The 14,122-nt window shown below is 45.7% G+C and overlaps 1 protein-coding gene and 1 long non-coding RNA gene across 6 annotated transcripts in view; both read right to left on the bottom strand.

The window, feature by feature from the left end:
• Nucleotides 1-14,122, bottom strand: part of NOD1 (nucleotide binding oligomerization domain containing 1) — a 40,439-nt gene that overhangs the window by 14,812 nt on the left and 11,505 nt on the right. For 4 of the 5 annotated variants that reach the window (XM_080974639.1, XM_080974640.1, XM_080974638.1 and 1 more), the window contains 6 exons: nt 13,728-13,902; nt 10,088-11,891; nt 8,729-8,812; nt 7,407-7,490; nt 5,575-5,658; nt 4,639-4,722 (listed from right to left, as the gene is read on the bottom strand). In XM_080974639.1, coding sequence (XP_080830765.1) covers nt 4,639-4,722; nt 5,575-5,658; nt 7,407-7,490; nt 8,729-8,812; nt 10,088-11,891; nt 13,728-13,902 — 2,315 coding nt within the window. The remainder of the gene's footprint in view (nt 1-4,638; nt 4,723-5,574; nt 5,659-7,406; nt 7,491-8,728; nt 8,813-10,087; nt 11,892-13,727; nt 13,903-14,122) is intronic. The other variant, XM_080974642.1, reaches the window with a different exon arrangement.
• LOC308459626 lies at nt 5,685-7,398 on the bottom strand. Its single transcript, XR_013978238.1, has 2 exons — nt 6,987-7,398; nt 5,685-5,992 (listed from the first exon to the last, which is right to left on the bottom strand). It is a non-coding gene; the product is annotated as an uncharacterized lncRNA (long non-coding RNA).

Here is a 14,122-nt window from a genome sequence, read left to right as displayed (position 1 = left end):
GTGGGGCAACTTATTAATTTGAATAGGACGTCCCTATTTTCATCGGAGAAATGTTGGAGGGTATGCATTTTGAAGTCAATGAGAAACCACTTGGAGATTAGCAATAAGGAAAATGCAGAGAAAGTGAAGAAGAAGAGAATGAACACACACACACACACACACACCACATTTGCAATGCCTAGATATCTGCCCCAAAGACTTTTTTCCTGAAACTAAGTATTAACGGTCACATAACTAGAGAACGTTTCCGTATAGCCCAACAGCCTTGCTCTGCCAACGGAGGAAATGTTTGCAGGCAAGGAAAGCCCCACCCTGCGATAATTGGGTTCGGAAATTCTTCCGAGTAAAATTTGAACCGTATTTGAGTGACAACTCTAGATAATGAAGCCGATTAGAAAAGCTGTTCGTTTTGGTCAGGATCCAAAGCTATTTCCACACGTCTCAGAGCGCGCCTCCCCCCCCCCCCCGCTCTTAGATTTCTCACAATTTTTTCCCTTGCACCTGTATCTGGTGAGTGGGTGTTTCAACAGCCGTTTGTGCCGTGGCACGAAGGGCTGCTGGTGTTCAAAGTGCAGAGAGGGAGGGAAAATCATTTTGGGCTCAAGCAAGCTTTGGGGAGCTCTCCGCATGCCAACTTCCTAGGCTCTCTCTTCTCCTGCCCCTCCTCTTCAAATGTAGATCCGTCGACGTTATTCCCAGAGGTATCAACACTGTTAAGATCCTTCCAAAACAGGCAGAAAACTTCCACTTTGATGATGATGATGATGATGATGATAATAATAATAATAATAATAATAATGATAATTTATTATTTGCACCCCGCCCATCTGGCTGGGTTTCCCCAGCCACTCTGGGGGGCTTCCACAGAGACTAAAAATACACTAAAATATCACACGTTAAAAACTTCCCTGAACAGGGCTGCCTTAAGATGTCTTCTGAATGTCAGGTAGTTGTTTATCGCTTTGACATCTGATGGGAGGGCATTCCACAGGGTGGGCGCCACTACCGAGGAGGCCCTCTGCCTGGTTCCCTGTAGCTTTGCTTCTCGCAATGAGGGAACCGCCAGAAGGCCCTCAGCGCTGGACCTCAGCGTCCGGGCAGAGTGATGGGGGTGGAGACGCTCCTTCAGGTCTACTGGGCCGAGACCGTTTAGGGCTTTAAAGGTCAGCACCAACACTTTGAATTGTGCTCGGAAACGTACTGGGAACCAATGTAGATCTTTCAAGAGCGGTGTTATGTGGTCTTGGCGGCCGCCCCCAGTCACCAGTCTAGCTGCCACATTCTGGATTAGTTGTAGTTTCCGGGTCACCTTCAAAGGTAGCCCCACATAGAGTGCATTGCTAGTCCATGATTCTTCTTCTTCTTCTTCTTCTTCTTCTTCTTCTTCTTCTTCTTCTTCTTCTTCTTCTTCTTCTTCTTCTTCAGCTCAAGGTGTCCTGGGTGTTCGAAGTGCCCCAAAACAAGGAGATTCGTCTCTCCCGCTCAAAGCCTGCAATGTGAACAACTAGTACAGTCGTACTTTGTTTGCCGTACACCTTGGAACTCGTACATTTCGGCTCCCAAACGATCGAAAACCAGAAGTGAGTGTTCCGGTTTTCAAACGGTTTTCGGAAGCCGAACATCCGGCGCAGCTTCCGGCTGAGTGCAGGAAGCCCCTGCAGCCAATCGGAAGCCGCGCCTTGGTTTTTGAGCTGTTTCGGGAGTCGAATGGACTCCTGGAGCGCATTCTGTTGGAGAACCAAGGTACGACTGTACCTCATCAGGCGGATAAATGATGCCCCATAGAGACAGCAAAATGGAAGGGTGGGAGGCAGGTTGGGCTTGCAGTGGCAACCAAAAACTCAAGCTTGGAAGCAGGAGAACCCACATATACAAGAGAACAGATTCACCTGTGAGTTTCCTCCTCAAATGGGTGTCTTAAATGGAAGCGAGGAAGGAATTGAGGCTTGCAGAATCCGTGCTGTAACCGTCTCCTAGTGAGACCTGTAAGCATTTTTGGTCTTTGGGGAGCAATGCCACTTCAAGAAATGGCTTTTCACGCGTCTCCGTTTCAAAATGGAGTTTGCGCGGTGGCATGGAGAGGGGTGCTGCTGTTTTACGACTCTTGAACCCGAGGCCACTCACGTAAGGCCCTGGGTCCGATGCAGGTGGTTTCCCTGATCGCAATCCCGCAAGGCCACTCTTACACTCGCTCTGCTCAAGCCTGGCTTGGAAGAAGACAGTGCTTCCCACCAGGTCCCTTAGGTGCAACCAAATGAAGTTTCTGGGGAGGTTTCACAAAGCAAGCTCAGAACTGGGGTGCTAGCTAGGTCGGCTGCCCTCACTGAGCCTCCAATGGCTGCTGCCTGTACAGACAAGCAAGGAGCCAATCAGGTAATGTGTTACTGCAGAGTGTGGACAACCGGAAAGGACCTTTTCGGTGACAGCCCCCTAGTTATGGATTCCCTCCCAAAAGAGCTTAGATGAGCACCATTATCGCTGAGTTTTCTCAGGCAGGCAGTGAAAATGTTTTTATTCCATCTGGCTTCTAATTCAACGCTGGACATTCTCCTGCACAAAGCCTTGGATTTTAAGCTTTTGAAAACATTTTTATTCCACCTGGCTTCTAATTCAACGCTGGATGTTTTGATGGTGCAAAGCCTTAGATTTTAAGCTTTTGAAAACTCCCCCCCCCCCAATTGGCTTCTAATTCAACATTGGACACTTCAACTGTGCAATGCCTTGGATTTTAAGCTTTCGCTGTGTATTTATTTATTTATTTATTTATTTATTATCATCATCATTATCATTATCATCACCACTGTCAGGGAACTGACATCGGAGCGAGAGGCGAAGGGGAGGCTCCTAGATGATGCTGGCGAAGGACCCAGCAGCAGGGGGAGAAACAGCTCAGTAGAGGGGGAAGCAAATCAGCACAACACCAGGGATAAAGGGGGGCAGATGGGGGAATCAGAGAAAGGGCTCCAGGACTCTTCACTGGACCTCAGTGAGGAGGGGACAGGTCCTCCGCTACCCACGCCCTCCCTGCGCAGAAGACTCCCGCGCAGTGAGAGGAGGAGACTGGGTGTCAAACAACTTTTATGTTGGAAGAGGTTCAAGAAACGCCCACTGACGGATTCTGCCAGCGACTGAGGCAGCCACGATGAGAAAGGGCTGTGCAGTCAGAAAGGTTTAACAAGGCAAATTAGCCTAGAGAGGCACCAGTTTACGCACGAGTAACTCATACTCATTACAACCACCATCAACATTCATTCATTCGTTCCCTGCAGCTGCCTTCTCCTCAAAGAGATCAGAGCTTTCCAACACCATTGCAAAGAAGGCAAGGCAGACAGAGAGGGACTTTTGACCAAAACTATCCAGCAAGCATCACTGGTGAGTTCAACAGAGATTTCCAAACACAAAAGACTCAACATTTTCTCTGGTTCTCAGCTGTTTCACACATTCAGCATGGGGAGACATGGGTCTGCCATGGTTTGTACTTCCAGAAAGTACTAGAAATAATTATGGCTTCCTTGTATGATATTTTATTTTTGCATAAATCTGTGCGGTTGTTGTTTTGTATTCACACGTTTGTGTGCAGGTGGAGCACTCTCAAAAAAAGCGGTCCTCTCTTCTCATCCAACTAAACAGACTTTTGAGATTTTCACTTGATGAAGTCTGCCATCTTGTGGGAGAAGGAAAACGGCCATTCTCCTTAGCAGAGAATCAGCAAGGTTTGTTTGTTAGATGAAAGAAAAGTGATTGACAAGCTTTTGCTTTTTCCCTTAAGGAAAATTGTGTTTTAAAAGCGTCTCTCTGAATTTTGAGCAGCTGGCAACGCCAATTTTATTTTTTAATGCTTTTTACAGCCAAATATGGACTGACAATGCTGTTTTGGTACTGTAACGCCACCATTTAAGACATCAATCATCTTTGATTTTTTAAAAGGTCTTTGCTCTAAATTAGGCTCCCCGGTTCTCTGCCAACAATCTATTGGTATTGCTCAACAACAACAGACTCGGAGGATAACTCAGTTGCTGCCCAAGACAGATCCTGACAACAACCGACTCCATTTACCTAGGCTTAGAACGGGGGTCAGCAAACTTTTTCAGCAGGGGGCCAGTCCACTGTCCCTCAGACCTTGTGGGGGGCCGGACTATATTTTGAAGGGGGGGGGGAATGAACGAATTCCTATGCCCCACAAATAACCCAGAGATGCATTTTAAATAAAAGGGCACATTCTACTCATGTAAAAACACACTGATTCCTGGACTGTCTGTGGGCCGGATTTAGAAGGCGATTGGGCCGGATCTGGCCCCTGGGCCATAGTTTGCCTACCCATGGCCTAGAGTCTGGCCACCCTTTGAATTTCCCACAGTGCCTCTGTCCAAGCATCCCTGTGAGGCATTGTGGGAAATTAAAAGGATGTCCGGGTCCAGTCACCTGAGGGCGGGTATCAGTTGTGGGGCTCAGGCCCCGGGACCTATCCCAGGATGCTGGATAGTTGACTCCAGCCTCACCAGCCCCATTTAACAATTCTAAGGTGCCCCATTGTTCTGAAATGTGGCGTGCTTGCTCTTCTGACATGAGGATAATCCTTCATGATATGGGTCGTCTGAAGAGTCTAAGCCGTTGTTCCCTGCTCACATATGGTCTTACCTGACGTTTGTTATAGAGGGGTGATTCTGCAGTGCTTCTGCAAAGGCTTTGGCGCCTTCGTCTCCAACCTGATTACCCCACATCCTATCAAAAAGAAAGAGATGGGGCATATTATTATTATTATTATTATTATTATTATTATTATTATTACCAGTGGTTTTTTTATTTTTTTTTATTTTTAAGGGAGACTCTCATTTTGACTCAAGAAACAAATCACCATTTTATAGTTCAAACTGGGAAAAATAAATACAGTAAATAGACAAAGATTCACAAAACGTTTAGGGGTATGTGTACCCCTGCATCCCCCCAGAAAATAAGCACTGATTATTACTATTACTATCATTCACCAGTAGGTCTCAGGACAGGTTAGCTCAGTTGCCCTTTTAAAATGTGGGGTTTTGGGGGGGGGGAACTATTGAGTTGTTGTTTTATTAAGTATTCTGTGGTTTTATCTCTTGATTTTATTCTGTGAACTGCCCTGAGACCCCCGGGTATAGGGCGGTATATAAATTCAATAAATAATAAATAAACTGAATAAATTAAACTCGCATTAAAAGGTAAAGGGATCCCGACCATTAGGTCCAGTCGTGGCCGACTCTGGGGTTGCGGCGCTCATCTCACTTTATTGGCTTCCGGGTCATGTGGCCAGCATGACTATGCCACTTCTGGCGAACCAGAGCAGTGCACGGAAACGCCGTTTACCTTCCCACCAGAGTGGTACCTATTTATCTACTTGCACTTTGACGTGCTTTCGAACTGCTAGGTTGGCAGGAGCAGGGACTGAGCAACGGGAGCTCACCCCGTCACGGGGATTCGAACCGCCGACCTTCTGATTGGCAAGTCCTAGGCTCGTCAAACTGTCACTCAGTGTCCAAGATCCTTTGTGGCAGGGTACCCCAATTATTAAAAACCAAGAACAAAAGTGATCCAACTTACCCAATTTCATACATTGTTTTACTCTTCCGGATGGCATCAGCGAGACATTTCCCTCCCTCTGTGGTTATTCTGTTTGCTCCTATTCTGCAAAGAAATACCATGTGGGTAGGTTTTTGTTTTTTGTTTTGCCAGAAATCAAGTCAACAATGCCATGGAATTCCTTCAGTGCCATTTTAGCTAGTGGTTTCTTTCTTCACTTCTAGAAAGAAAATCAGATTCACTTGTGTTTGCTGTTTTGTAACCGGAATGTCTCTCGTTGGAACAGGTATTAATGAATCGGTTCCAACAAAGGGATACTTCGCTGAATGCTTTATGAAACAACATAATAAGCGGATTAAAGAATTTTTGGTTGCCCAATTATCTGCCTTTGGGATCCTCATATTTAAATAAGTGTGCATATTTTAAAACCTCCACAGGGCTAGAGATACTCTAAAGAAAATGTGAGTTAATTTAAGGTAAGACGGGAAACATGCAGGAGAAATGGTTTTGAGGAGATACGGAAGGTGTGTTTGTAGAATTTGTACTGTTTAAACAGAAAGGGGTCAAACCATCGCAAGAGGTGTTGAAATTTGGGGAGGCTGGATAGTTACAATGGAATGGTCTTGGTGGTGGGGTGCACATTTTTTTTCTTATTTATGTATGATTATTACTTTGTCAAAATAAAATATAATAATAATAATAATAATAAGAAGAAGAAGAAGAAGAAGAAGCTGTGTACTCTTAAAAGGCCATCTTCAATATTTTATTTTTCATTCTCTTTCACTCCTATGCACCAGCCTCACAATCAGCTTTACGTAGTGTGTCCTTAACTGTCAGCCAATTAAAATGAAGATCTGATTAAAATTGGCTAAATAATAATAATAATAATAATAATAATAATAATAATAATATTTATACCCCGCCCTCCCCAGCCAAGGCCGGGCTCAGGGCGGCTAACAAGCAATAATAAAAACAAGTTGAATGAATACAACTTAAAAACAAGATTAAAATGCAACATTAAAACATTGAAACATTAAAATGCAGCCTCATCACAGGAGGAGAAAGGAAAAAAGAAAGAGGAGGAGGGAATCAAATTGACAGTTAAATTTACAACTTAAATTTACTAAAGTTACCATTAACCCTATTCACACGGACAACTGCCTATGACAGAGAGAGATAGATCACTCAGAAGCAGAGAAGCAGAACTCTTTCTATGCTGCGAGAGGCGAGCTCCTACCCCTGAGCTCTGCCAGCTGGATGTTATGGGAACAACTGTTTAGAAACTGGTGTCTGAGGTTTGATTTTTATTTTCCTCTTCCCTCCGTGTCCCCTTTCCCTTGTGTGTCGTGTCTTTTTAGATTGTAAGCTTGTGGGGAGGCACTGTCTTGTTTTGACTGCATGTAAGCTGCCCTGGAAGCCTTTTTTGGCTGAACAACAGGATACAAATGTCCTAAATGCATAATAATAATAATAATAATAATAATAATAGCTATCCATGCAGAAGCTTCACTCCGTCTAAGAAAAATGATCTTTCCCTCTATCTTTCAAGCTTGATTTTTCTTTTTAAATTGTTTATTTGGTTTTCAAATCCAAGCTTTACAATCACATATCCAATATATAACGTAAAAAGAAGATTCCAGGGAATCTCCTGGACTGCCCTCCTCCCCTTTGCAGGTCCTTTTGCTAACCATTTCCTCCTGCAACTTTTATAATCATCCAAATCTTTTACATCTCCATTATCTCCAAGATTCACCATTAAACTACAAGTGTTATTCCAGTCCTGCTTGTATCTTTCAAGCTTTCGCTGCACTGAGAAACACGGTAGAGGGGGGGGGGGTGTTAGGAATACATACTTAACATATATGAGGCTTGGACATTCCTCAATCAGTCTTGCAACATACTTGGCTCCAACGTCGGTAATCTGGTTGTTGTACAATCTGTGGGGCGGTGGGGGAAATAATAAAAAAAGGACCCGGTGTTTAGATTTGTAACTTTTTAACAGCTAAACCACAGAGCCTAGGACTTGCCAATCAGAAGGTTGGCGGTTCGAATCCCCGCGACGGGGTGAGCTCCTGTTGCTCAGTCCCAGCTCCTGCCCACCTAGCAGTTCAAAAGCACGTCAAAGTGCAAGTAGATAAATAGGTACCGCTCCAGCGGGAAGGTAAACAGTGTTTCTGCTCTGGTTCACCAGAAGCGGCTTAGTCATGCTGGCCACATGACCCAGAAGCTGTACGCCGGCTCCCTCGGCCAATAAAGCGAGATGAGCACCGCAACCCCAGAGTCGGTCACGACTGGACCTAATGGTCAGGGGTCCCTTTACCTTTACTTTACCTAACAGCTACAAACCGGGTAGGGTTATTAGATGCGTGGGATCTGATTCCCTCCCCCCTACAAAAAAACCCCCCAGTACAACTCATTTAGGGTCAGAGACCTGCTTATTTTGTACGAGAACCTGGTAAATTAACTGTGCAAAAGTTCAAGAAGGAGGTTTGCAGTTTGCTTTAAGGCTCCAGTTGCCTCAATTCTGCAAAGCATGTTCTGTACTGTTCTGTATGCGCATTGCTTGCTGGATGGGAAAATATGGATCCTTATCAGTTGCACATTCTAGAGAGGCTTTGAATGGAATGCACATGCCAAAGTCTATTATTCCAGTCTGCCAACACCCACTGCCTTCTTGTGCAATTCACGGAAAATTAACACCATCTTTACCTGCACCTAGACCTGGCTTGGAGCCAGCGTGTGATAAGACAGAGAAATAAATATTTCACTGCACAGCTGCAATACTGTGCCCACTCATTCGGGAACAAGACCCACTGACAACTGCAAGACGACCCAGACTGTACAGAAACTTATGGAATATTTACGGACAAATTGTAAACCGATAAGAACATTTGAAGGATTTAAATTATTGAAATGTATAAACCTGAAAACCATAAATAAGATTTGTTTTTGTTTTTTTAAAAGACAACTGCAAGACTCGGTGGAAAATGAGTGGGAGCTGGATCCAAACGCCTTTCATTTCTTTCCGCCTGGGGCCAACACTGATGAGGGAGCGACAAGGCGATTTGGCGCAAGGCAGAGTCGCACATGAACACACGATGTTCACGAGGTTCCCTTCGGTCATCAGGACCAGCCCTGAACGTGACAGCTATCCGAGCTCCTCATTCATACGTACCCCAAATAACTCACAATTCTGTACTTGGACATCTCGTCGTAAAGCACTCTGACTCCTTGGTCTGTGATCTGGTTAACGCTTAACCTGAAAAAAATAAATGGGGCAGGCGGGAGAAAATAAATGGCTCGTTGAGATACATCAGGGGGAAAAGTAGTCGGACAATCCTCCTTTTAATAGGGACCGAAATGTGCTCTTTAGATTTTGTTGCAGCATCAAAGAAATAGAACAAAACATACGTTTAGAGAAGATTGGAAAATGTTTATTGAATGTATGGGAAGGAATCGTGTACACTTGAAAACGTTGGCAGCCTTAAGATAAATTCAACAGTGTAAATAAGTTTTGATGGATGTAGTAATGGAATACTGAATGGTTTGGTTTACCTAAAATATGCAGGGATTTATGATATGCAAAATGAACCATGGTAAGAGAGGAAGGGAAGTCACTGATCTTTTAAGGATGTTTAAATAAATTGTAAAACAGAAACTTTAATAAAAATTATTAAAAACAACTCCATGGAAAACAGGGTGAGAAGCTGACAAAAATAACAGCAAAGACGAAACTGGGTTTTGACTGCGTATATTGAAACTTAATAAAATAAGTTTTTTAAAAAAGGAAAGAGAAGAAAGGAAGAGAGCATGATGAACCTTGCTGTTTGCTTCCCCTCCAACAAACCGTGTTTTGTTAGCCCAGCAGTCTTAAACAGTGGTACCTCGGTTTTTGAACGTAATCTGTTCCGGAAGACCGTTCGACTTCCGAAATGTTCAGAAACTGAGGCGCAAAGGGCGGTCTGCAAATTCAACAGAGAAAATTGGGGGGGGGGGACTCACCGGAAGCATTTATTTCTTCTGGTTTTTGGCGTTCGAAAACCGAGGTACCAAAACTGAGTACGTTTCCGAGCACAATTCAAAGTGTTGGTGCTGACCTTTAAAGCCCTAAACGGCCTCGGTCCAGTATATCTGAAGGAGTGTCTCCACCCCTATCGTTCAGCCCCGGACACTGAGGTCCAGCGCCGAGGGCCTTCTGGCGGTTCCCTCACTCTGAGAAGCCAAGTTACAGGGAACCAGGCAGAGGGCCTTCTTGGTAGTGGCACCCGCCCTGTGGAACGCCCTCCCACCAGATGTCAAAGAGAAAAACAACTACCAGGCTTTTAGAAGACATCTGAAGGCAGCCCTGTTCAGGGAAGTTTTTAATGTACTACAGTATTTTAATTTTTTTGGAAGCCGCCCAGAGTGGCTAGGGAAGCCCAGCCAGATGGGCGGGGTATAAATAATAAATAATAATAAAAATAATAATAATTACCACTGTTATCAGAGATGGGCTGATGACCTTTGAGAGCAGACAACAAGCCCAGGAACTTACCGAAGTACCGCTAGCCTACTGAAACAAGGCATCAGCTGCTTTATCCCGTAATCGTTGATGTTGTTGTTGTCCAAGTCCAGGGCCAGGCGCTTCCGGAAATGATGCATGGTGAACGAGATGGCGCTGCAGTCGGCAGAGTAGATGTTGCAGTAGGTGAGCTTGATGTAGTTGGCGCCCATGCCCTTGGCCACCCCCATGCCCACCTTCTCGCTCTGAGTCTCGTAGATGCACCTCAACATCCATATGAAATTGGGCATCACTTGAATCTGCCGGTATTCCTTCAGCCTCGCCCGGGTTAGCCCCTTCAGGTGGGACTTCATGCTTTCAAAGAAATAGGTGAGGAGCACCTTCCTCTTCTTCTTGAGGGAAGCAGGAGAAACCAAGTGTTGCAGGAGCTTCTGCTTCGACTTGGACAGCAAGCCGCAGAGGAAGAGGTTGGTGAAGTGGAAGTGCTCGTTGTTCCGGAAAGGGTCCTCTCCCGTCGGGTGGTGCTTCTTCAGCCAAGCCATCGGGAAGCAAGAACGCAGGGCCGCGTCCGAGGTGGAGCATTCGGCAAAAAACCGGAGCAGATCTTTGGCGCTCACCTTCTCGTCGGTGACCAGATGCAAAGCGGTGAAGAAGGACTGCAAGGTCAAGTGCAAGAACTCGTAGGAAACTTGGTCTCCGCGGCCACCGTAGTCGGGAACCGCCCTGAGGAAACCCAGCTGCAACTCCTGCTCAGAGAGGTTGGCGAGGACTTCCTCTTGGTCAAAGACAAAGAGAGATTTCTGCATGGCCGCGTGGGCCACTCTGCTCAGAGCAAACAGCGTCTCTTTGTTGGACCGGTAGGTCTCCACTTGGCTCCTGTTGTTCTTCTTCAGCAAGTTGGTCTTCTGGATTCGGTTGAGGTGGACTTCGGTCATCAGCAAGAAAATATCAGTCAAGGTCACGGTGAAATCCGGGAGCTCGTGGCTGTCGAAGGCCAAGTGGAAGTGGTCAAAGCATTTGAAGATAATCCAGCAGAACAAAGGCACTAAGCAGAGACTGCTCAGATTTGGGTTGGCTTCCAGTTGGTTCAGGACTAAGGTCCTGCACCCTTCGTCTTTGAAGAACATTTTTGTGTATTCTTTCAGGTTATTGCTGGAAAACCCTCGGAGATGAACCTTCTTCCGGACAATGTTCCGATGAACATCTGTCCCTGTCCTGGCAGTCAGGACTTTCTGAGATCCCTTCAGAAGTTTCCCACTGAGGAGACCCACCAGCAAAGCCAGCGGGTGGATTGATTCAGTGGGGGAGCAGATCTCTGGGATGCTGTTGAGGTCAAAGTCAGAATGGATCTCATCAAAGCCGTCGAAGGTGAACAGAACCGTGTGAGGGAACTTCACAATGAAGTCAAAGACCTCTTCAGGGTCCTGGTCTGGGAAACAGTTGTACTTGAACAGGAGATCTTTCAAGCATATGGCTTCGTCTTGTTTGAAGCAGCTGAACATCCGGCATCGGAAACGAAAGAAGAATTTGGCCCCTACGTCGAGTTTGCCCTTGGACCAGAGGTTTTGCATCTTTTGCAAGAGAATGGACTTCCCAATCCCTGCATCACCAAAGATATAGATCACCTCTCCAGCTTCATTGATCAGACCAACGTTGACATCAAACAGGTCCTCCAAGCTATTCACGTTGCTGAGTTTCTCGTTGTTGTCCTTGATAAACTCCATGATGTTGGAGGAATAAATCTCCTCAAGCAACATGTCCTCCTTCTGGGCATACGACATGATGAACTTTGTGTCTCGGCCCAATTCATCTTTAAGTTTCTGACGGTACCTGCTAACTAAAGGTAGCATTTGGTTATGACGAAGAGAAATTCTAGCACAGGAGAGCCAGCATGAAGAGATACTTCATACAAAACCAGTACAAAAAAAAAGCAGAGAGTCAGTGTGGGGTAGTGGTTAGATGATGGACTAGGACCTGGGAGATCAGGGTTCAAATCTCCACTCAGCCATAAAGTTCACTGTGTGACCTTGGGCCCGTCACTCACTCACTCTCAGCCTAACCAACCTTAGTGTTGTAATGCACAGGGGGAGAATTCTGTATCTTGAGCTCTTTGGGGAAAAGTTGGGATATAAATGTAACAACCACCACAATTCTGCTGGATTCTATAAGGGTTTGGGCTTGTGTTTGCCTACAGCAGGGGTGTCCAAACTTTTTTCAAAGAGGGCCAGATTAGATGAAGTGAATGGCCGACCAAAATTGTGAACCTTTTTTTTAGGATTGAAGTTGCTGAGGATTTTACCCCGGGAAATAAAACTGCCACAGGGGCTGAATTAGGCCCCCAAAGCGGATTTTGGACATGCCTGGCCTACAGCAAAGTCACCTCTGACCCTGAGAGCACTTTCAAAGTAGCTTGTTTTATGCCATGCAGGTCTGCTGTTCAAAGAAGTGATTTTATTTTTACACATTTCAGCTCCCTAAAGGCTCCCTAAAGCACCTCCTTCTCAGTTTTGTCTTCCAGCGGCTTCTGACACCAGAAATGTGCAGCAAGCCTTTGTTACAACATACACGATATATTTGAAGTAGCCATGAGATTGGCTTTCCCCAACTTGGAGCCCTGCAGGGATTTTGGTATTCGGCTTCCATCAGTCCCAAGCAGGACAGCCAGACTGGTTGGGACTGATAGGAGTTGTGATCCAACAATCTCTTAGTGGAGGCACAGGTCAATTCTGTGTCCAGGGCAGCTGTCTACCTGCTCCATCTGGTACGCCAGCTGAGACCCTACCTGCCCGCAGACTTTCTCGCCAGAGTGGTGCATGCTCTGGTTATCTCCTGCTTGGATTACTACGTGGGGCGACCTTTGAAGGTGACCGGGAAATTACAACTAATCCAAAATGCGGCAGCTAGACTGATGACCGGGAGTCCTGAAAGACCTACATTGGCTCCCAGTACGTTTCTGAGCACAATTCAAAGTGTCAGTGCTGACCTTTAAAGCCCTAAACGGCCTCGGCCCAGTATACCTGAAGGAGCGTCTCCACCCCCATCGTTCTGCCCGGACGCTGAGATCCAGCTCTGAGGGCCTTCTGGTCGTTCTCTCCCTGCGAGAAGTGAGGGTGCAGGGACCCAGGCTGAGGGCCTTCTTGGTAGTGGCGCCCGCCCTGTGGAACGCCCTCCCATCAGATGTCAAAGACGTAAACACCTATCTGACTTTTATAGACATCTGAAGGCAACCCTGTTTAGGGAAGTCTTTAACGTTTGATGTTTTATCCTGTTTTTAATATTTTGCTGGGAGCCGCCCAGAGTAGCTGGAGAAACCCAGCCAGATTGGCAGGGTACAAATAATAAGTTATTATATTATTATTATTATTATTATTATTATTATTAGGAGGAGGAGCGGGTTTGAGGAGGCTGCATTAGATACTCTGCTAGAGCTCCTACGTTTCATGCACAGAGGAACAAGCCACCAGCTTCAGGCTGGGTAAATGCGAACAGCAGGATGCAATCTGCAAATGTAGTCTGTTTATGGGAAGCGTACCCTGAGAAAATCACCCTGCTAACCTTCATTATTTATTTCTCCTGGAAAAAGCGTTTCACCAACATTGAAGCAATGAATGATGGGATTACCCAGACAAGGTTTTTCTACAGGGAATGAGTCTTCCAAAAGCAGACATCCTACCTGGGTCGGTATTTTCAACGGGCTTATTACCAACAACCTCTGAAGGGCGAAACCCAATTTCTTCTAGCCACGGTTGCAGCTCGTAATAAGCATCTGCAACTTGCTGCAGGATATAGACGCAGTATTCCGCCACTTCTTCTCCTTTGCTCTGCGCGAGATCCAAAATTTTGCGGACCTGCGGAAAGATCAGATGAGACGTCAGAGATCTACAGAGGCAGCGGATTAATAGCTACTCTCAAGCACTCTAGAGTCAATCACTGTTGTGGGGCAACACACCATCTGCCTGCCTCTTTGCAGAACCAATAACAACGTCCCAATGTTGCATTTTTTCATGCATGCATGGTGTTTAATGGAGCTGCGGCTATACCACCATGTCGTGCTAAATTCCAATCGCA

Source organism: Podarcis pityusensis, assembly GCF_964106645.2.
Source record: "Podarcis pityusensis genome assembly, chromosome: 12".
NCBI lineage: Eukaryota > Metazoa > Chordata > Lepidosauria > Squamata > Lacertidae > Podarcis > Podarcis pityusensis.
This window is presented reverse-complemented; position numbering and strand designations above follow the sequence as displayed.